This window comes from Perognathus longimembris, chromosome 7 (genome assembly GCF_023159225.1).
Source record: "Perognathus longimembris pacificus isolate PPM17 chromosome 7, ASM2315922v1, whole genome shotgun sequence".
In the NCBI taxonomy this organism is placed as follows: domain Eukaryota; kingdom Metazoa; phylum Chordata; class Mammalia; order Rodentia; family Heteromyidae; genus Perognathus; species Perognathus longimembris.
In genome coordinates, this window is record NC_063167.1 from 67414260 (window position 1) to 67438487 (window position 24228).

General features: G+C 40.8%; 1 protein-coding gene across 4 annotated transcripts in view; it reads right to left on the reverse strand.

The window, feature by feature from the left end:
- Positions 1-13272: 13272 nt before the first annotated feature.
- The window catches only part of Rap1a (RAP1A, member of RAS oncogene family), a 72442-nt gene continuing 61486 nt past the window's right edge, over positions 13273-24228 (reverse strand). For all 4 annotated transcript variants that reach the window (XM_048351748.1, XM_048351747.1, XM_048351749.1 and 1 more), the window contains 3 exons: positions 22693-22836; positions 17420-17535; positions 13273-13968 (listed from right to left, as the gene is read on the reverse strand). In XM_048351748.1, coding sequence (XP_048207705.1) covers positions 17449-17535; positions 22693-22836 — 231 coding nt within the window. In that variant the 3' untranslated portion in view covers positions 13273-13968; positions 17420-17448. The remainder of the gene's footprint in view (positions 13969-17419; positions 17536-22692; positions 22837-24228) is intronic.

Genomic DNA, 24228 nt, shown 5'->3' on the forward strand with positions numbered 1-24228 from the left:
TGAAAGCACCGTATCCAAACACCCTGACTCCAGCACTTCACTCTCCAAGGCCATTAGGTGTGTGTGTGTGTGTGTGTGTGTGTGTGTGTGTGTGTGTGTGTGAGTGTCCTGGGGCTTGGACTCAGGGCCTGAGCCCTGTCCCTGGTTTCTTTTTGCTTAAGGCTAGCACTGTACCACTTGAGCCACAGCCACTTAATGGCTTTTCTATATATGTGGTGCTGAGGAATCAAACCCAGGGCTTCATGTATAAGAAGCGAGCACTTTACCACTAGGCCATATTCCCAGCTCCAGGGCATTAGATTTAAACTTCCCAGGGAGGCAAGGGCCAGTGCAGAAGAAATACACCTTCATTAAAAATAATAATAATAATAATAATAATCCTGAACTGGGCTTTGGTGGCTCACTCCTGCAATCCTAGTTTTTTGGGGAGGCTGCGAACTAAGGATTGAGGTTCGAAGTCAGCCGAGGCAGGAAGTCCATGAGACTCTTACCTTCAATTAACCACCAAAAAGCCAGAAGTGGAGCGGTGGCTCCAGTGTTAGAGAGCTAGCCCTGAGCGAAAAAACTCAGGCACAGCGCCTGAGCCCTGAGTTCAAGCCCCTCAAAAAAAGAGAGTAGCCTGGTTCGGCTGCCCCTTGGCTCTGGGCTGGCCCGCGGTTGGTAGGGGAGCGAGGGGCGGCCCAGGAACCGCGCCCGGCACGTGGCTACAGCAAGAGGCTCAGAAGCGCGCGGGCCCCGGCTGCCTGGGCCCCGGGGAGGCTCCACCGCCTGCCAGCCTCGGGAGGGAACGCCTGCTGGCCAGGAAAGGACAATGTGGGTCCCTGTTCAGAACAAGCCCGCCCTGGAAGGCACCCTCCCTTCCCGCTCCCGCCTCGGGAGGACAGCCGCTCTGCCTGATGGGGTGTGACAGCTGCAATTAGAGGCAAGACGCCTTCCCGCCCCCCGGGGCATTAGGAGCAAATTGGAGAAGAAAAATAACAAGACAGGCTCTCCTGCCTGCAAGCCTGGATCCCCCCCTACCCCTGGGGGTGCAGGAGGAGGGGGAGGGGGCTTCGAGCTCTGGTTGGGGGTGGGGATGAGACCTTCTTAGGCAGTCAACCAAGGGATAGCTAGTTGGGGAGGGGGACGGAGAAGGGGGTTTAGCTTCATTCTATGCTTGGCAAAGCATGACTGAGGTCCTTCTTTTAAACTAAGAATGAGCCTAGAAGAAAAATTTTTTTTCCAGACACATCAATGGACGCTCTTAGGGGTTCAAGGGTCAAGCAAAATGCACAGATCATACATGTAGCATGCACACTGTTTCCTGAGAGGAGGGACCAGCGTGTGGGCAAATCACCCAAAGAGATAGCAGCAGGGTTTGGAATGATTCTATAGGAAATCAAGTCACCTCCTCACCATTCACCTAACAGCTCGTCTGTTTTGTGGACTGGTAGATCAAGTGAACTCCCCCCAGGGCCAAGCATTGTGGCAGGCACTAAGTAAGAGCAGCAGAGTGGAAAAGGACCTAGCTGTTAGTTAACTTTACGAGCTGCAGTGGAAAAGAACTAAGCAGATTCTTGGTCATCATCTGCCCACAAGAGTCCCAAAAGTGAAGATTCATCTTAACTTGGGCCAGAATAAAACAACTAGAAAGTGATATCTGCTGCCAACATAAGTCACAGGTACCGGGCTCCTTCAAGCTTTGGTTTCTTATTTCCTTTGTACTATATCCTAGAAGCTGTCGCTGCTACTCTTACTTTACATAGATCAGGCCAGAGGAGTTAAGCAACTCGTCTGTGGTCACACAGTACTGGACTGAGATGGATACAAGTGCTATCAATTTCTAATTTTGTATTTCTCACATTCTCTGGCAAGTTACATTTGTACCACAGTCACCTGAAGAACAAAACCTGTTCTGCTCATTTAACACACACCTGCATGGATACAGTGAAATGCTGAATGTTCAGTGAAGGAACTTTTGCCTACACTCAAGGTTGGCATTCTACTACTTGAGCCATAGCTCCACTCTGCTCAGATCTTGAAGGGGTTTATGTAATATCTTACCAATTACACTCGACTGATCCAAGATTATGATAATTCATTTCTCCTCCTATAATATTTACTTTCCTGCCCCCTTCTGAGCTCTGGACAAGGACGGAGGCTCTTTGTTTGGCTGATCAGAGTGAAGATGAATGGGATTTCCAGCTACCTAAGCATACAGGGCACCGGAAACCATGTATGTTGGGGAGGGGAGGGAATGAAAGTGAGCAGAGAGAAACTGACAGCTTAATTCTGCTTCTGGGGCTTATTTTATGGTTAATTAGGACATGCAAATGAGTTGGAAGCTAATTTTCTATATTCCCTTGCATGCAGGCCCACCCTACACCTGGCCCACTTCCCTGGCAGGTACAGGGGACTCCTAATTGGCCCAGGCACCCGCGCAGGGTTCCACCTGCCTCTGTGGCCCCAAAGATAGTCTGTGGATGCTCCCAGCCCTAGTTGGACCTTTCAGAATGCCAGACAAGCATAACTGGTGGTGCCTGCCTAGTCTCTCTTCTTCCTTTCAAGTCTTTTCGATCTAGGGTCTCTTTTTCCTTTCTACACTCAGCCCCTCAAGGTATACGTTGAGCACAAACTTGTCCTGAGGATGGTAACCTGGTTTAGCTGTGCTCTGCCTTCAACCTGCTCCCAAAAGCCCGAGGTGAAGGACTCCTGTCTTTCCTGTCACATAGGGTCTGGATAAAAGTCGGAGCCCAGCTTTACTTCCCCTCTCAAGAGGTACAAGCACTGGATGTGGAGTCAAATGATAGACTTTGCTACTGTGTAAGCCTACAAATGTGGCTTGACCTCTCTGAGTCTTGTTTTCTCAACTCTGAAGGGATACTGCAGGGTGGCTGTGAGGTCAAGGACACAGTGTACCCAATGGCCAGACATACTGCCCAGAACACAGGACAGCGGCACACACTAACACTCACCTCCAGCTGGCCCTGGGCACACTGAGAAAACCAACCAACCAGATGAATAAATGCTTTTTCTAAGCCTTGAGTCTCCTCTTCTGTGAAATCGAATGAGCCAAGTCCTGGAGGGTTTGAAAAGAATCCTCCTTCAATCTGCTTTCGGCTTCTTGCCTTGGGTGTTGGAGTCCTGGGCTGGCCACATCTCCCCCCACCCCCACCCCAGGCAGCAGAGCTCAGTGACTGTCCTCCTTTGTGAGACCTGCTCTTGGGACTGGGCCCAGAACTCAGACTGGCACTGCCTGGGGAGGGCCGATGGTCTAGAAAAGCCTCAGGCCACAGCCTCACACTGCTACCACTCCCTTAGGACCACTGCCCAGACTGTTCCTCGTTTTCCCCTTCCTCTGCCAATACATAAACAAGAGTATGGGGAAGCCCTTCCCAAGTCCCCTCTAAATTTGACAAGACCTGCTTCCTGTCTCTCCATTTGCCTCTGTCCAGTTAGTCCTGACAAATCCCCCCATCTGCCACCTGAGAGCCAACACCACCCAACATGGATATGCACACCACCTTATGACAAAGTCAGTGCTGCCAGCGGCCTGCTAGAAAGTCCTCATACTTTCTTGTCCCCCACTGGAGTCCTCTTTCTCCCCTTCAGCTCTGCCAGGACTTCCCACAAGCACCTCTATTCTCCTAACAAGAGGCCTCTGATGGCAACCCAGGAAACAATCTAAGGGCAGACCCTGACGATCACTTCATGCTTTCCTTTTTCCTGCAACTTAGTCAAGCCTGGATAGAGGGGGCAGGGCCACTAACTGCTGGATGCTACCCACTTCACTCTCCCATCACCTCTGTGCTCTGTACCTCTGCTATTTGTGTCCCATCTGTCCTAACCACCAGCCAACTAAATGCCCCTACCACGGGCCAAGCCTGCTGGTTCAGGCACCCCATCAGAGGCTGCTGGTGGGTGATTGGTGCTGGTTTGCAAGGAATCTGAGTTCATTCGAGGAAAGAATTGGGGTTTTGCTTGCTTGTCCTTCCCCCCACCTGCCCACCTGCTGCTGGAACCCTCTTTCCTGCCTTCCTCCTGTTCAGCTCTATTCCTCACCTACTCCTGACAGGAGGCAGTAGCCTACAGCTGCCAGGAAATATGGCTCAGGTTTGCAAGGACACAAAGCACAAAGGGATGAAGGATCTGTCAGCTCCTGTGACTTCATCCTCAACTCTTCCTGTCTGCTTCAGTGCTGCACAAGTAGATCCCCCACTGACCTGCTGTGGCCTTGTTTCTGGACACTTCTTACCCTCTTGATCCCAAAAGGAGTTGGGTTATGAAAGCACCAAGCTTGTGTTTGTCATGGTCTGGTGCTATTTCCTGAGTAATGCAGTTCCCTACTCCCTCAGACTGGCTGTAGAAACCCTTCACAACAGCTTGTGAAGACCTCCCTAGAGGCCTGATCTCTGGCCACACTTCATTCAGTTCAAGCTGCTCTGGACCTCACTTCTCTTCCCTTTCTAGACAGGGAGCAAATGAGCTTTCTTGCTTTTGTGTGTCTAGCATGACACTGAGCACAGGGTCCCCAATGTGCACACCACACCTCTGGGTGAGTGCTGAGCTGACCCATCTCTTGCTTCTGCTTTAGGGGAGATCAGCAGGCAAAGCCCCTTAACTGCATTGTAAGGCCAACTTTCCACCCCACTCGGCCCATTTCCTAGGAAGTGAGCTTGAGGCCACAGCCACTTTTCAGAACACGGAGCACCTGTACCCCCATCCCCTCTCCACTTGGGAATGTGGTCCCCAGACCCTGGCTTGCTTCTTGGGTTTCCTAGGCCAACTCTATGTGAATGCAGGCTGTCTGCAGAGCCTCAGTCCTCTCTCCTGTCAGTTCCAACTTCATTGTCATGAGACATTGGGCTGCTCTGGCTCTTCAGGTGACTACAGCCCCTGCCTACCCCACTTATTCCTAGTGCCACCCCAGAGCTTATTGCCTTTACGCCAGCCCCCAGACTTTCTTCTTTTCCTGCTTGGTCTGTTCCACCAGGCTTCCTGACCTGGCTTGTCTTCATGTCCTTTTTCCCCATCTGGTCCCACATGAACCCTACTCTAGGATTTTTTTTCTAACTAGATCTGCTGACAGCCCCACCTCTGCCGGGGACACTGAGTCTGCCAGCTTCTCCTCTCCCATTGTGACTGTGGCTAGGGGTGGAGGAGGGCAGGGTAATGGGGGAAGGAAGTTAAGAGTTGGGTGTTGAGTACTTTTTCTACCTCCAGCCCCACTTCTGGCCTCACTCCAGGCATTGTCTCCCTGTCAGGCACAGAGTGGCCCGTGTGACAGGCGTGGCAGCATGTGGATGTGGACATTTGTGTAAAAGCACTGAAACCTCTGTGTAAGCTCAGCTCCAGGAATGGAGGTGCCCCTCCCAGATCATCTCCATGTACAACTCCCACACTCATGACTGGCCTAAGGAGTCTGTTTGCCATCATAGGGCACTGGGATAAGATTGGAGCAGCTGGTGGAGTTCCTAGCCTGAGGATCCAAGTTAACTCCTAGCCCAGGATGTAAGCAGCAAACGTCACACCAGAGGTTCCAAGAGTCTACAGAAGTCCTGATGTGAACTTCTGGAACCCTGATGGGCAAGGATATGGGACCAAATATCATTAAATGTCCCCCCAAGTGCTGGTAGCTCATGCTTGTAATCTTAGCTACTCAGGAGGCTGAAGTCTGAGGATTGCAGTTCAAAGCCAGCCCAGGCAGGAAGGTCTGTGAGACTCTTATCTCCAATTAACCACCAGAAAACCAGAAGTGGCACTGTGGCTCAAGGGGTAGAGGGCTAGCCTTGAACTGAAGAGCTCAGGGACAGTGCCCAGGCCCAGAGTTCAAGCCCCATGGCTGACCAAAAAATATTTTTCCCCCCAATTAAGTGCATCTCTGTCCCAAGGAAGACAGGTAGGGCCCATCCTTCTCTGTTCTCTATTCTCATTATCCCTAAGTCCTATTTTCCATACTGGAAAGAGTGCCTGGCTCCTTCAAATTCTCAGCCATCCTGGAGGGGAAGCCCCATCTGTGATGGCTGGGTCAGGATGGACAAAGGGTGTGTGAGGAGCCTGGCTTCTACTCTTCTTGATCACAACAGATGATGGGTCTTGATGGGAAAGTTGGTACTACCAGAGAGACATGGGTTAAGGACCAGTCCTCTCACTAAGCATGTGGACTATGACGCAGATCCCCATTATCTCTCAGAAAGCGTGGAGGGCTGCTGTCTCATTTGTGAAGAATAGGTGGCAACTTGGAAGGAGCAGGGATGGAAACTATTTATCTCATATTCATTAAGGGGAGCAGAACCATGTCAGACAAAGCCAGAGTAAGAACAAGAAAAGGAGGTTCCTCTCTAAACCCCTTCAACAACTCTGAGTGCCAGTGTTAGTGTTGGTGTCTTTGTAAACTGACCACTAGTCTAAGGCTGGTCTTGAGTAGGTGCTTCAGTGATGATCCTTGTTAGAGAAAGGAGGGTGGTTGTGGTGACAGGAAGAGTGGGAAGACTATTAGAGAGATTGAGAGAAGTCAGCTCTGAAATTCCCCTGGTCTGCCCTCACCAAGCTCTACCTAGACTGACTTCTCGTGTAAAGGCCACCATGCTACTTCCTCTACATTGCCTAATCCCAACTGAAACTATATAATCGTGTTCAGGTCTGTTTTCTTCTCTCTCTCTGAGCTGAGGACTGAACTTGCCTGGCAAGTGCTCTTCCACTGAGCAAAATCCCCAGTCTTCCCCTCTGCCCCACGCCCCTTATTTTTTAACACCTGAAATCTGCCTATAACATTTTATCCTAGCTAGCCCAGGGAAAAAAATCTCATTTCTTAAAGCACTGGATCAAAAAGCATTTCAAACCTTCTGGAACAGGAAGAAAGCGTCTCTCCTGTCTGAATCAGTTTCTTTTTATGCTGGTACTGGGACTTGAACTCAGGGACATGTACTCTTCTTGCTTGGCTTTTTTGTTCAAAGCTGGTGCTTTACCACTTGAACTATGCCTCCAGCCCTGCTTTTTGCTTGTCAACTTGAGATGTCTTTTCTACCCGTTGACTTGGAACTGAGTTCTTCCAGGTCTTAGCATCCTGAGTAGCGAGGATGGCAAAAGTGATCCACCAGCGCCCAGCTTCACATTTTTGGCTGAAAACTTCACAGGATTTTATTAGTCCTTTGTGAATGGTCACTTTGCTATGTCTGTAGACTGTCTTCCCTCATGCTCCAGACCGCTCCAGGGTTAGATTCTTTACTTTCAAAGATTCCATTCATTGACTACTCAGTTCTGCTTCCCAAATGATCATCCCCATTAACACACACAGCGTTCATGCATCTTTACATGTAGGTGGCAACTGATGTGTAATCTTTCTTCCTTTTCTAGACCTGATATCTAGACCCTGATACTCCATAAGGGTCACCAGTAACTTCCATGTTTTCCTTTCCTAATTCCCCTTCATCTTCCAACAGTCTTTACACGTAACACTCTTGTGCAGCCTCACATCGTGCTTCAGTGTTAAATGTACATCTCCTACTCAGACCTTTTCCCCTGAACTTCCTACTGGAATTCTCTAGAATTAGACATACTTCTTAACTGAACTCCTGACTTGGACCTCACTCTCCTTCCAACTTTCTTCTGTCACAGTCTTTATAGTCTTCCTATCTATAGCTTGATTACTGGCCCTCTGTTGGAGTCAACCACGATCACTTTATATCACATTCTTGTCAAAATGTACCTAAAATATAAACACACCACTACCATCATTTCCCACTGACAGACTTGTAATGGTTCTGCTTCCGGGTCTGCTCCTTTCCAGGCAACTGAAGTGGATGATACACCTCATTCAGTAAGATCATGTTAGACTTTTTTTTTTTTTTGCTGAAATTCCTCCCATGGACTTCCCTGAGCAGATGCTGAAGGAATTGTCTCTCTAGTGAACTTCTGTCATCTGTCTATTCTTCCCCTGCTCACTCTGCTCTGGCCACACAGATCTCTTTGCTAGTCTTCTAATACTCCAGACACATATCCACTTAAGGCATTCACTGACCTTTCCAATGCATGGAAGGCCCTTCCTTGCCCCAGGCAAGTACCTAGGCATACACTTCCAGTACTCCAAATAACCATCTGAAAGACATAATCTTTCAAACCCACTCTTACCTCATTCCCTTTCCCTGGCACTCTGCTCCTTTGCACTGCAAAATCTCTCTTATAACATTCATCATTACAAATGTGCAGGGACATGAGTGTCATCTGCCACTTTTTTTTTTTTTTTTTTTGCCAGTCCTGGGCCTTGGACTCAGGGCCTGAGCACTGTCCCTGGCTTCCTTTTTGCTCAAGGCTAGCACTCTGCCACTTGAGCCACAGCACCACTTCTGGCCGTTTTCTGTATATGTGGTGCTGGGGAATCGAACCCAGGGCCTCATGTATACGAGGCAAGCTCTCTCGCCACTAGGCCATATCCCCAGCATCATCTGCCATTTTCTAAGATTAAAAGTACAGGGGAAAGATTTTGGTCTGTATTGCTCAGTGTCTCTTTCCTACCATACAGACCAGCATCCGATACACAGTAAACTAATAAACATACTGATAGTCTCATAGGATTGTGTTTTTTTTTTTTTTTTTTGGCTAGTCCTGGGCCTTGGACTCAGGGCCTGAGCACTGTCCCTGGCTTCTTTTTGCTCAAGGCTAGCACTCTGCCACTTGTGCCACAGCGCCACTTCTGGCCATTTTCTGTATATGTGGTGCTGGGGAATCGAACCCAGGGATTCATGTATACGAGGCAAGCACTCTAGCCACTAGGCCATATCCCCAGCCCCGGATTGTGTTGTTTTTGTAGGTCCTACAATATTTATTACAAGAACTTAGACACAGTTAACCTTTAAAAAATAGAGTCACACTACTATTCAAAATGGAAAGGTTTACTGAAGGGTTTTTATTTTTCTCAAAAGAAACAGCCAATCTCTTGCTTCTTAAAAGAATGAGCAGGAAATGTATAACATACCTTGGTCCAGAACTAGAGAGGACAGTTCTTAACAAACCCAAAGAATGTGTGTTCCCATCTCCCATATCCGTTTAAAGCTGTTAATGTCTGCAGCAAAATTCATGTCCTCCCAAGAAAACAGAACTAGGCACCCAATTTAAAGTCTCTATCTGTTCTCAACAAGATTATTTATGCAAGTCAGGGCACTAAGCAAGCTGCACACTCAACAACTCCAAGGTGAAACTGTAGTCAAGAGAAATTTACAATCAATGTATTATCTGTACTACATTTTTAGACAATATAAATGTTAATAGCAGGGTGGTTAGACTGCCTCAAAGCTCACATTCATTTCCTACTCTGCAAGACTGGCCTTTTCCAGCTCCTGGAAAAACACTGAATAACTCTGCCCTTTTAAGTTTGTAGATGATGTGTGTGTGTGTGTGTGTGTGTGTGAGAGAGAGAGAGAGAGAGAGAGAGAGAGAGAGAGAGAGAGGGGAAGAGAGGGGGAGAGAGAGAGAGAGAGAGAGAGAGAGCGAGCACAGTATTGGGGCCTGAACTCAAGGCCTTGTACATTTCAATTAGTATTTTCGTACAGCCAGCACTTTACCATTTGAATCCTATCTCCACTTCTGGCTTTTTGTTGGTTAATTGGGTGAAAAGATCTCTTGGATTTATATGCCTAGGCTGGCTTTGAACCACAACCTTCAGATCTCAGCCTTCTGAGTAGCTAGAATTACAGGTATAAATTTCAGGCAACTCTCCAGCTAAGTGGGAATACTTTTTAAAACATGCATTTAGCACATTAGATACATGACCCAAACAAAAGTCTTCAAACTTGTATTAAATGTACATAAGACCATGTTGGTTGAACTCACGATCTCACACTTAATAGGCAGACACTCTACCACTAGAGCCATTCTGCAGCCTCTCAAGATCAGGTTTTATGTCTTTTTGTTTTGTTGATCACGGGGCTTGAACTCAGGACCTGGGCTCTGTCCTTGAGTACTTCTGCTCAAAGATAGTGCTCTTACAACTTTGAACCACAGCTCCACTTCTGGTTTTCTGGTGGTTAACTGAAGATATGATTCTTAGGGACTTCTCTGCCCTGACTGGTTCTGAACCCAATCCTTAGACCTCAGCCTCTTGAGTAGCATGAAGCACCAGCACCTGGCTTAATTTAAAAATTTTTTAACATTATCTTATGAGGACTGCTCAGAAATACCAGGGTAGCCCTTAATCTTAATTGTTTTGTTCCTTCCCCATAGTCCATAAAATAAAAGCATGTAAACTGACAAAGGTAAGTGTACCTATCAGGATAAAGAGGTAAAGTATTAGCCGGGTGCTGGTGGCCCACATCTGTAATCCTAGCTATTAAGAAGGCTGAGATCTGAGGATCACAGTTCAAAGACAGCTGGGGCTCTCCAATTAACCCCTAGAAAACCAGAAGTGGCACTGTGGCTCAAAGTGAGCAAAAGAGCCCAGGCCCTGAATTCAAGCTCCACACACACACACACAAAAGAAAATGAGGTGAAGTATTTGAAATTAGATATAAAAAATTCAAGAATGTATTACTGCTATTCATATGTAGAAAAAGGCCACTCCGGGGCTGGGAATATGGTCTAGTGGCAAGAGCGCTTGCCTCCTACACATGAAGCTCTCGGTTTGATTCCCCAGCACCACATATATGGAAAACGGGTAGAAGGGGCGCTGTGGTTCAGGTGGCAGAGTGCTAGCCTTGAGCGGGAAGAAACCAGGGAAGGTGCTCAGGCCCTGAGTCCAAGGCCCAGGACTGGCGAAAAAAAAAGAAAAAGGCACTCCAAAATCATGTCACTTGCATTAAGGAAATTGGTAACAAATATAAAGGTCAGTCTCTTTCCTAAGTATTAACTTTCCCAAGTGCATTGTAACTTCAGAGAAAGTGGGCTGTTTCACTGAGTAAAGTATAGCCATTGATGATGGCAGATCAAGGTACCAAAGAGAGATGAGTTCAGAGTTGGAGGTAGAAAGGAGGAAGACACTAACTTCTGTATTTCTCTATTCTCAAGAAAATTAGTAAGGAAACTGTTCACGTGGTCAGAGTTCACTCAGTAAGTTAGAGTTAACCATACCCTTGATGAATTTTACTTGTACATCTTTCCTGATCATTAGATAGTAAACTAGTGCATATAGAAGAGATAGGCTTGAATACTTAGAATGCAATGCTTGTAGAAGCATTAATTGATACTGAAGTGCCCCCTGCTGGAGGAAAAGATTATAGCTAGAGTTCATGTATTTCATGTTAATTCTACAATGGACTGAAAAAAAAAAAAAAACCTTTCAATTGTGGCATCAAAATTTCTTTAAATGATATGCCACTCATACAGCCATAAATATTAATAGAGCATTAGTCCCTAGATGTTTATCATGTGATTCATATAATATCCTAAAGACTTGGTTTTTTGGCGATAAGAATACATCCTGTTTTCAGGAACCCTTTCTACACTGGGTAAGGAGTTTACACCAGGACAATTTAAGAACAAAATTTCTGGAGGAGGCAACAAGTTTGATAAGAAATGTACTCATTGCCTTACATATAAAACTTTAACCCCTCTGTACATCACTTTGATAACAATAATTTTAGAAAAGGAACAAACCTTTTCTCTTTCACATTCTAAGAGGATACCTTTCTGGCTTATTCAGCAACCACATTTCCTTGATAGCAATGAGTAGCTCTGATTTCAGATGGTCCTGATGTGTGCCCAAAAGGCCTTTTTCTCTTGGTAGTTCCAGCATTAACCCAAGTAGATGGTGAAAGATGTAGCAAAGAGACCCAATAAAAATCATCTTTCTCCACAATATTCTAAAATAAAAGACACTGAGTTTATGCTTCCTCTCAAGGAGGCTGAAACTATAAGTTAGTCTATTTAATGCTCCAAGTAACTCCATAACCTAGGCATATAGTAGTATTTAGAAATTCCATTAGTTTGTGAGATCTTTGTCTATGTTGTTCTAAGTCTAAAGAAATGTTTAAGATGTAAACATAACTTCAGAGGACCTTAAAATAAAGTACTCATTTTAGATGGGCATAGTGGCATATGCCTGTAGTCATATCTACTTGAGAGGCTGGTCAGGAGGCTTGCTTGAACTAAGAAGCTTGGAGTCAGCATGGGCATATAGCCAGATCCCACTAAAACACAAACAACAACAAACCTTTTTGACCTAAACAATTTGGCCCTGGTATTTTAAGCACTTTTGAAATTTATTGTATTTCTTGCCCCTCAATCACAGACATCCATAACTGACTGGGTCAGGAAAAAGGAAATGTTAGGTAACTAAGTTTATTAGAAACTGAAGAGAATACAATTTCCAATTTTTTGAACAATAGTTTTAACATCTTTTTTTTTTTAATTCAAGCTGCTCAGAGCTTACATTTGAATGCTGACATTAACTTATGGGCTGACCACACTCCTGAAAATTCAGCAATGAACACATCTTCACACCTAGTTGCAACCTGACAGTAGCTAGATCCCTGAGCAATGACTTAGACTTTCTAGGACTGGTCTCCTTGATATTCGGGGACAAGGCACGGGTTTCCTAAGCCTGCTTGTTTCCTTCTCCAGCACTAAACTGGTTAACAAGCTGTTTGCTCTACCCCTCTCTTTAGGGAGAACACATTATCACTCAGGGTCCATGTCCTAATTATGCTCTATCTCTTGTAAAAATGCATATAACTGGGAGGAAAATGCAAAGCACCACTATATAGCCAGCTAAAATTCTAATTTAACATTTTTTCATATTAATATACTACTTCATATATGGTTGAAGCAAAAGTAACTAACACATTCCTTTTGTATATTTTAACTTTCACTCACTTCTCTCAAGTTCTGAGATCTAGTTATAAAGCAAGTTTGGAAAATTTCACACCATACTTCATTGGTGGAGTCATACCCAACAAGTTAACATGGCAAGAGGATTCCCTTAATGAAATTACAAGCTGTGGAAGATTTAAAAATAGTAAAAGTTAAACCCTGATACAATATTAAACTTATCTCTTTTACATATAAAAATAATACATAGTGGGGTATTTCACTCAATAAGATACAATCTTTAAGATCAGAGAGAATATACAAAACTATTCCATGTTGTCTGATGTTCTTTACTGTCGAGTAGGAATAGATATTTCTAGAACAGAAAGTGCAAGGTCTGTTCTTCAGAGAGAGATCACCACCTAATGTAGTTTAAAGTCAAATGTTCTGCAGATTCTAGGCAGAAGAGGGGCTACTGTTGAATTTTAAACAATGTGGTCATTATAAAATAAATGCTTTAAATCTATAAACAATGACAAAAACACACAAAGCAAATGAAAATGTACTAAAATTTAATCATCCATAAAAGCTGTAATTTAATCTGACATAAAACACAAGAAGCAATATTAGAGTTGGTTTAGTATATTATATATTTTAGCTTTGAAAGCCATAGAAATCAGTTATCCCAGTTTTTTTCCCTATAAAAGACCCATTTTTTCCAAAGCATTACACACAAACAATTTTAATTAGAATATAATGACAGATGATACTTCATAATTTTTAAATATAAAATGAAGTCAATGACTTGAAAAAGTTATTTGCTGCAATGAGTTTGAGGGGAAATTTTATAATCTATACCATTACAGATACAAAGTATAATGGTTCAACTTTTTAGTGCTTGACAGGGAGGAATCATGATAAAAAGGTCAATATGAAATCATTTGATTATAGTAGCAATATCTAACATTTGAAATGCATCCATGCTCTTTTGTATAATTGTATTAGAGTCAAGTATACTTATTTTCACATCTGTTATAACTGCTATTGCAAAGGAGAAATACTATTGTCTTATTTTCCAAGAGATTTATACACAGAGCGATTTTTTTTTTCTCCAGGGAACTTGTGCAAACCATATAAGATCTAAATTCTTCACATAATATATAAAACAGGAGAAGCCTCTTCGGATTTAGTTTTTTGAAGTCTGGAATGCTGGCACTTTCCAATTAGGCAACAGTTCTTCATTCCTGTAATCTAGAACATTAACAGATTTAGTTATACTTACAAACATATCTCTTGATGTTGATGCTAGTAAACAAGCAGATATTCAATAACATGCAAACACTGATATCCACTGATCATTAATACAGAATTAAATTATATTAAATACCTATGTAAAAGGGCTATTTGAAATTTCCTTTAAATGGTTTAAAAATGATTAAATGTAAGAGACTGTGTTCATAGACAAGAATGGTATTACTGATCAACTTTAGCTTATCATCAGTTTTACTGTTCTTCTGTTTGCAAGTATCACTGTTTGAAAAGTGGTATTTTGTTTCTATCACAGTGCATCATCATCATCATCATCATCATCATCATCATCATCATTATATTATTATTAAGCTGTACAGAGGGGTTACACTTCCATAAGTCAGGTTATGTTTCTTGGGCAATGTCACCTGTTTGTGATCCCCCATTCCCTAGCCTCAAGTCACATAGTTCAGTTTTTACATAATATACCCTGAATAAAATGACTACATTTGCTCACTCTTCTTCCCTCCGTTCCTGTGACCCGCTTTTTCTACCCTCCAAAAAATGTTTTCACTTTCAGCATTCATTTTTATAAAAAGCACATTAGGTCTTCACGGGGGTTGCATCTTTGGATTCCACCTCAAGTGTACCCTCCTTTAGTCTGTCGGTTTGTGTGTAAATGCACTGAACCCTGTGTACATTATAATGCATAGTTGTATTTTAGATCTAGCTTTGACAAATGAGAGAATATATGCACTGTTTGTGCCACCTTATTTTTAAAGTTTCCTCTCCACTAAGGAAATGACACTTACTACTGTATAGGTGTCATTTCATAGGGAATTCTTGATTGGATCATTGTGATTGTGTATGTTAGGATTACTAGTTCTAATACAGGCTAAGGCAAGAGATGATACAGATAGAGCTCATATTCATGGACAGAAAAATCTCAGCAAGTTATTGCTCAGCAGAAGCAACTTACGTTAAAGGATAAATGTATTTCAGAGGTTTTAAAAATGGGACATAAGAAATTAACATGTTTTATTACAAATTTTCCTTAGAGGCTACAGAAGACAAATGGTGCTCAAGATTCATGACCTCTTACTAATCTGCTTTTAGTTGCATGTTACTATGTTGCCCAGGCTGGCCTTAAATTCTTGGGGCTTGGGTATTCCTCCTGCTTTAGCCTCTCCAGTAGCTGGAAAAACAGACATGTAATGTAATACCTAGACTCAGTTCTTTTAAAAGTATGGGAATAAACATGGCATTTCAGGTCTACAACACAATAAAATGTACTGCAAAGCATTCTGACTGGTAAGTCATCTATTATTTGGCATTATCAAACATTCAGAGATCTCAGGTGACTATATTATAGTTGAATTAAATATCAGAGTCTATAAATTGGTGCAACCAGGATAATCTAGAGCTAGGCTAAGATCCCTCTCCTCTAAGATAAAACTCATGTGTGGCTGTTTGTTGTTGTGTTTTTTTTTTTGTTTTTGTTTTTGTTTTGCCAGTCCTGGGCCTTGGTCTCAGGGCCTGAGCACTGTCCCTGGCTTCTTTTTGCTCAAGGCTAGCACTCTGCCACTTGAGCCACAGCGCCACTTCTGGCCATTTTCTGTATATGTGGTGCTGGGGAATTGAACCCAGGGCTTCATGTATATGAGGCAAGCACTCTTTGCCACTAGGCCATATCCCCAGCCCTGTTGTTGTGTTTTTTTAACATTAAAATAGGTTAGGAGATGTCATCTTTTCCTTTAAATATAAGTGAAAAGTATGTTTTCTGAGAATAAGAAATTAAGTCTAAGGTGGGCTTAAGGTAATGGTGTCAAGCCAGCAGAGTAAATAAAATATTTAAAAATTAGAGTCCTCATTTTTCCCTCTATTTGTACCATTCCCTAAACAAACACTAGCAATCATAACACTAATCATTTTTGAGGAACTGATGATTACAGTTATTGAGTCAAAAGCCTAAAAAACAACCAACCAATTAGCTAGAAGCTGTCTTTTCTAACTACAAGACAATTGTCATGTCTTTTCTCTGTTCTGCCTATTCCTCATTTACTTTCACTTAGAAAGGAGGCTACAATAATTCAAATGTTTTAAGACATATTTTTACTTATTCATATCTCCAAAAAAGTATACATCAATTAATCCAGAGTTTGGGAAGAGGCAACTGACCAAACAGATCTAAGTGACTGACAATACTTACTTATCGTGATCAGTTCTCAATTGAGTTATTTTCTTTTAACTCTATTAAGTTTAGTGATAGCTATATACTCAAATTACATCATAAATCCACTTCATGAAAATATTATTTTAAGGTATTATTTATAGTTAGCAAGGAAAAACTTCAGGAGATTCAAACACATAATTAAAGAAAGTAAAGAATGATACCTACAAGGCCTTGTTTCTGACTTGATAAGTTTAAACGCTATCACTAATTTCTCTCCAGTGGGTTCACTTAATAAATCTTAAATGGTACTTGAAGTTAACTAGAGATGAAACATTTATTAAGAGGTCATCAACCTATACCAAGGTACCAAAAATATAATAATGTGCAAATGTAAGTTAAAAAAAGAGATTCAAAGTAGAAAAGACTGATAGTACAAATTTGGGGGATATGAACTCAAACTGTTGGTGTGTGTGGACAATGCTAAAAAGTCTTTTGGAGTGATTGTACCAGTGAGCTGGCCTACACATGTAGCCAAGAGAAATGTATATATGTAAATACAAAGACATGTACAGAATTATATATATATATTGATTTCCCAAAAGAAAGAATATAAATGTCCTTTAATAGTCTCAATAGTGTTACAAAATGATTGGTTGTCAGAATAAAAATGAACTTGTCACATGCAATACTCAATTTGAGTGAAAGAAGCCATAAAATACACTACAGGGATTTGCGTATGTTAAGTTCAAAGAGGAGAGAACTAATTCATGGTATTAGAACATTTAGGGGAGAAATGACCACTACTGATGAGTGCTCACTTTGAGATAATGGATCAAATGTGCACTTACACTTTTTTTCTTTAAAAGGAAGTTCTGTTTTAATTTAGCATTTAGCAATAATCATCTAGGAAGGAGCTCTAATTTATTGTAGCATCCTCTATTTCTTTTGTGGTACTAGGTACTAAACTCAAGGGCCTGCACATGCTAGGTAAGTGCTGTACCAATGACCTACTCCTTTACTCGCTGGCCCTATTTTTTGAATACTCTTTATGTCATAAGTGCTAACACTTTGTGGTATGCAGATCAGATATGGTCCTCATCCTTACAGAGCTTAGAATCCCATGAAGAAGAGGTAAATAATGAAAACAGATGAATGTATCCCTAACAGAGTATTTCTATACAAGTAACAGAAATACCCACAATAAATAAAATGAAGAATAGGAAAAATGAAAAAAAAAAAAAAGATGATGAAAAGGCATTTGTTTGGCCTTTAGTATCTTACCTGGCTCAGAGCTGCTGCTAACTTCAGGTCTAGAGCAGCAGACATGATTTCTTTTTAGGCTTCTTCTTTTCCACTGGTGTTTTCCTATTTATCTGTCTGACCAGGTCATAAAATATCTAAGTAAAAAGAAGAAAAAACACTTATTTAACAAATATCTGAGACCTTGTTTCACAAAACAATTTTGGTTCTATTAAATATTATTATGCTTTGAGGTTTGTGTTTTGCTGCTTTGTTTTGAAGTCAGGTTTTGTAGAAGCCCCTGCTAACTCACAGGGTAAATAAAGCAGGGGTTAACTGACTTATAAAGAAAGAATATGCATGCCTTTAGATATATAAGGTAGACTGAAAACAGAATTGGTAGTGAAAAATGAGGTAGCGAGGGTAGGATGTAGCTCAGTGGCAAAGTGTTTGCCTCATGAATGCAACGTCTTGGGTTTAATTCCCAGTACCAAAAGAGAACAGAAAAAGAAAAAAAAGAGGTAGTGAAAACTTACAAATTAGAGAAAAGTTACAAAAAGTTACAATAGCGCCAGAACTTCTGTATAGTCTTCCTAGACCCACCAATCAGTAATATTTTGCCACATTTACTATTTTGCTCTTATCGTACACATTTATTTTTAGAACTGCTTGAGAGTGGCATATATATATATATATATATATATATATATATATATATATATATATATATATCTCACAGGTTGCTTAATAGTCCAGTGTGTATTTCCAAGAGCCAGGATATTCTCTTATGTGACCTCAGTACAGTTATCTCACTCAAGATATTTAATCACCGATATATTACTTTGTATTATCTACAGTGTAAATTCAGTTTTGCGAACTAACCCCAAACTATGCTAAAAAGTTTGCCTTCCAGGGACAGAACTATCCAGAATCACAATGCACTTTTTTTTTTTTTTTTTTGCCATTCCCGGAGCTTGAACTCAGGGCCTGAGCACTGTCCCTGTTTTTTTTTTGCTCAAGGCTAGCACTCTACTAGTTGAGACACAGTGCCACTTCTGGTCTTTTCTATATATGTGGTGCTGAGGAATCAAACCCAGGGCTTCACATGTATATTAGGCAAGCACTCTACCACTAGGCCATATTCCCAGCCCCTGCATTTTCTTTTTAAAGACTGGTCTTTTTAAAGTAGGCAACAGTTTCTCAGATTATGTCTTTAGGACATTTCCATTTCTGAGAAATAAAGTCTAGCAGAGTTACAGATGTTCCCTTAATTTGAGTTTGTTTCATGTTTAGGGTTCTATGTTTATACATGAAAAAGTATAAAAGAAATAGCATGTCCTTTTAAGTGTCACACAGAGAAAGGCATACGCTATTTTCTCCTTTTTGATTACAATAATTTTGCTTTAAGTAAAATTACTTGTCAATTGAGACAAGTAATATGCTAATAAATCTTGTGGATTCACTTTTGGATGAAAACTACCAAGAACCAAAAACAAAACCACAACTGTACTTGTATCACAAACATGTTTTCTTTTTGTTTGTTTTTGTGTGAGTACTAAGGCTTGAAATGAGGGCCTGAATATTATATTATCTCTTAGTTTTTTTGATCAAGGTTGGCACTCTACCACTTGAGCCACAGCTCTACTTTTGGCTTTTTCGCTAGTTAACTGGAGGTAAGAATCTTAGACTTTTCTGCCCAAGTTGGTTCAAACCATGATCCTCAGATCTCAGCCAGGATTACAGGGGTAAGCCACTAGCCCCTGGCCCCAAAACAGGTTATTTTAATTCTGATGTATTTGTACAGTTTAATACTTCCAAGTATGCCGAAGGGCTAAAATATGAACTAGATAAGATGAATTTGGTTCACTGCTATAAATGAACTCACTCATTCACTAATGATCTAGATTAGAACAATTATTATACAAGTTCTTTATTGCTACTCATGTGGAATAAACAGTACTTTGCAAAGCTGAATTTTTTAAAAGGTGAGTACTATAGGGGCATATTGGCAAATTTTAAATATATACAAATCAAGTCACCTTTCCTAATTTTATTTTTCTGTCATTACTTTGCTATGCTGAGAACTGAACTCAGGATCTCATGTATGTTGGGCAAAGTGAATCAACCAGTGAGCTACACCTTTAGTCCAATTTTCCTGATTTTAATAGTTGTGCTTTTCTTGGGGGGTGTCTTTGTTTCAAGGATACACCTAAATATTAAGGAATAAAGGGATGTGGTTTTTGCAAATATATGGCAAAGTATTAATAACTGATGATTGTGGTTAAAGAGCTAAACAGAAATTATTTATTGTTCTTTTGAATAAATTTAAAACACTACTGGCTTACATTTCTTTGAGACAGTAAATAAATTATACTTAAGATGGTGGTAATTTCTTTATTTTTTAGTGGCCTGAAGAGTTCAAGACTAAATTGTTATAAAGAAAAAAAGAGAACTGATTTATCCTAAAAAGCTCCAAGTAACTCACTCATGATGCCCAATCCTTTCATTCTCATCTTCTTGAAACTACTTAACTCTCTCATCTCATTTCTAAAAGTAACCTGAAAACATAAAATTTAACAAAATGGTAGCTGTTTTAATAACTCAGAAGTTCAAGTTGTGTCACAACTCTGAGCCTTCAAGAACTTAGTTCTGGAGGATCAATGTGTGAGCTACAACATGAAAAATAATAAAAAGGTAAACAGGAGACTTCACTCATCAAGCACATACATACTAATGATTTCAGTTTCTTCATGCCACTTTCCAGTTTTGTGGCACATGTTATACAGGAGGTAACTGATTTTTGTAGCATTCTAAATTATTTCTTTGGAAAACATTGCCTACCTCACAGCAGCAGATGGTTCACTGATGAGGGCAAGTTCGAACTATAATATTTGGTTAGAAATGCTGAAAGTCCCCAGCCTAGGTTCTTCCTCATCTCTCTGAACTATAGAAAAATCTAAAGGGAACACAGAATAGAGTTTCTCAATCCCTCTCCCATTCCTAATTCGGGATGTCTTGATTCCAATTATTATTCCAGCCTCAGTAAAGAACAATTAATTATTGAGTAAGATGGATGTGATTCTTGTACAGCTATATGCTACTTGTAAAACATAGCAAATCATGTATAAGAATTAAAGAAAAAATATAATCAGAGAATTAGAGGACTCTGGACAAGTAGTGTGTCCTTGTCTATTTTCCAATTTGAGGCTGAAAGGTGAATCCAAAGTTGAGAACATAAGACTGAAAGAATTTTCCCACTATCTTTGAGCATTTGCAAAGCACATAAACATTTACAAGCAAGCCAGTTTAAGCTCTCTGAGCAATTGCTATCAAACAAACAATGTAGCTAGATTATTAGGCCATAGGATTTAAAACAACTATAACAGCAGCAAAACAAACAAACAAAAAACCCTTCAAATTACACTCAAGAACTGTTAGCATGAAATAAACGTTTCTCAAAAAAGTAAGAACCATTTGGTGTAAACCAACTGCACAATTCTTGGGGGAGAAGGGAAGGGGGAGGGGGGAGGAAATGAGAGAGGAGGTAACAAGTAGAATAAGAAATGTACTCACTGCCTTTCATATGAATCTGTATCACACTTTGACAATTAAAAAAAAGAAAAAAAGTAAGGAGTGTGTGTGTGTGTGTGTGGGCTTGAACTCGGGGCCTCATGTTCCTACTCAGCTTTTTTACTCATGGATGGTGCTCTACCACTTAAGCCATGCCTCCACTTCTGGCTTTCTGCTAACTAATTGGAGATAAGAGTCTCTTGGATTTGTCTGCCCCATCTGGCTCTGAAACGCATTTCTCAGAGCCCAGCCTTCTGAGTACCTAGGATTAAAAGTGTGAGCCACTGGCATCTGGCTCCAAAAAAGTTAAAGTTCTTAAAATGGCCAATGCCATTTCATGTTGTTATAACCCTCTTACCAAAGGTGGACAGTAACAAGACTGCTGCTAAGAAGTCATCTGCTACACTGGAAACTGCAACCCACAGGAGGTTTCATAGGTTCCCATAAACATGTAATGATAAAGACAAGGAACAGTTCCTCTCCACTGAGCTCTGTCTCAAGTTATAACTTGCTGACCAAATGAACTTGGTGGCAAGGACAGAAACAGTACAGAGCTAGATCCCTAAGGCCAATCATCCTACAGAAAGTGATTGAGCACCACTGTTCTATTAGTCAAGTGCATCCACTAATTAAAAACCTACTAACATAATAGTCACATTTTTCAAAATAACCTTTGGGAAAGGAATTCTTCAATAGAAAAAGTTAAAAGTGGATGAATATGTTTCCTTTCATTTACTTGAAACCGAAATAGGAAATAACTGTTGCAGAAGATGTCAGCAGGACTAGTTCCTCCAATGAGATGTAAACTGAGGAGAGGGAATAATGTCTAGCGGAATGTTACCAGGGCACCTAAAAAGGGGCCAGATGCAGAAGGTACTCAATAAATATTTACTAAATAAATGTAATTTATGGATTTCTTGTTTTTATGTACTTGCTAAAAATGACTTCATCTAAAAAAACCAAAGTTTTGGCATTATTTTCTGCCAGATGTTTAAACTAGTTTACACATTTTAAGGGAGAGATAGAAGATTAATACTTTATAAGTACGTATCAGTCAAGATAAGGTGACTTATAGAATCAGAGGTCAGAGAGAAACCCCAAGCAAAACGACAGGCCTCTGAACACCTAATGTACTTACTCTAAATCTGTGACCTAAATTCCAGGTACTTGTCACAATACAAATGGCAAGCACATAGAAAAGGAAAAGGGGGAGAAAAGCTCACTCTGTTGTTGTTATTATTGTTGTTTTAAAGGCTTCTGATAAAGTTTATAAAAGCCAAGAAATCTCAGGTTTTTGTTGGATTGGGTGGGGCAATTAGGAATTGTACTAAGTTTTTAAGGATCAGTAAACTACTGACCTTTTACATATAGATATGAGACTTATGTAAGCTCTTCAGTCAGGTTCTCAAGACAGAGGAGTGCTTGATTTAGAGCTAAAGAAAAAACAAACCCTGCATACCTGGCTTATCAACCTTAAGGGACTGAGTTTTAACTAAACTTTCCAGCATGCAACAGCAAAAGTGAGACATGACTGAGAATACCGAATTCTGTGATGTTCAAGAAGATACTAACTTCCTCTTACACAACAAAGGTTTATTTTAATAGCAATTTTGATTTTTGTATTTTTGTACTTGATTTTACAACCTATTTATATACATCTGAATAACTGTTACAAGTGTTTTCTTAAAAATTCTGCTGTTAATTCAAAGGAAACCAAAATTGTGTCCCCAGCAGTTGTAGGTTACCTCATTAACATTGATCTTTGACTTTGCAGAAGATTCTAAAAAGGCACAGTTACACCACTGTCTTGCTAAATTTTGGCCCTGTTCTTTGCCAACTACTCGTTCATCTTCCAGATCACATTTATTGCCAACCAAAATCATTGGGACCTGTGGGAAGAAGAGGAAAAAAAACACATAAAATGAACTATAATATACTCAATTACTTAGCCTCATCTTAATAAAGAGAATTACTATTACCAACTGAAATGTATTAGTCACACTATAAGCTTTACCAACACTTAGAAAACAAGGAATGTCTGGGTGTGGAGTTAGAGAAAATATGAAAAAAAAACCCAATATGAAAGAGATCCTACCAGATTCATACGCCGAGTTAGTTTAAGAACATAATCCTAAATTTCTCAGATGGACTACTACAAATAGCCAGTAGATTCCAAGTAGAAAGATCTGAAAGAAAAGGAATCTCCTACAATGTAAAGAAGAATGTACTCAGGAGGACTTCTCACAGGTGTAATAAACACCTCAAGGAACAAGACCAACATAGTATTAGCTCTACTTCTACAGGTGACATCTAAATTTTAAAATTATTTAGGTGAGGGCTGGGAATATGGCTTAGTGGTAGAGTGCTTGCCTCGCATGCATGAAGCCCTGGGTTCGATTCCTCAGCACCACATAAACAGAAAAAGCTCAAGTAGCACTGCGGCTCAAGTGGTAGAGTGCCAGCTTAGAGCAAAAAGAAGCCAGAGACAGTGTTCAGGTCCTGAGTCCAGTCCCCAGGACTGGCAAAAAATAAAATAAAACAAAATTATTTAGGTGAGATAGTAAAAGAAGATTAAAAATAAAAATGAAGCCACAGAACAGCTATATTTTTTCCTTTTCGTCCATATAACAAGTGCTTGGCTGTATCTTGGCTATATACTCCTGACTTCCTATAAAACAGGTAGCTAAGAAACTGTGTTTGGAGAACAAAGTATTTTGTTTGGGAGATGATGGACAATATAAAAAAAAAAGAATTTAAGAGATGGCAGACATTCTACAACAATGTTTTCCATTTATTTGCTTATTTGTTTGTTTGTTCAGTGCTTATCCTAGGGCTTGAACTCAGGGCCTGGGCACTGTCTATTGAGCGTTTCTGCTCAATGCCAGTGTTCTACCATTTAGACCACAGCTCCGTTTCCAGCTTTTGGTGGTTAACTGGAAATAAGAGTCTCATGTACTTTCCTGCCTAGGCTGGTTTTAAACTGTGATCCTTAGATTTCAGCTCCTGAGTAACTCAGATTATAGGCTGGCATCACTAGCACCAGCCTAACTTTTTCCTTTATTACACGGGGTAGAGGGATTAGCATTATCAGGGCTCAGTGATCAGAGTATAATTGCCTAAACAAACAGAATTCTCTTGGAAAAATTAGTCATGAGAAAGAAGAAAACTATTCATTAGGTTATGGGTAGTCTTGAGTCATATGGTACAAATTCTTCCTATATATAATGCTATTAAGGTTAAACTCAGAAACAGATAGTCATGCTCCCCTTAATAATTAGAGA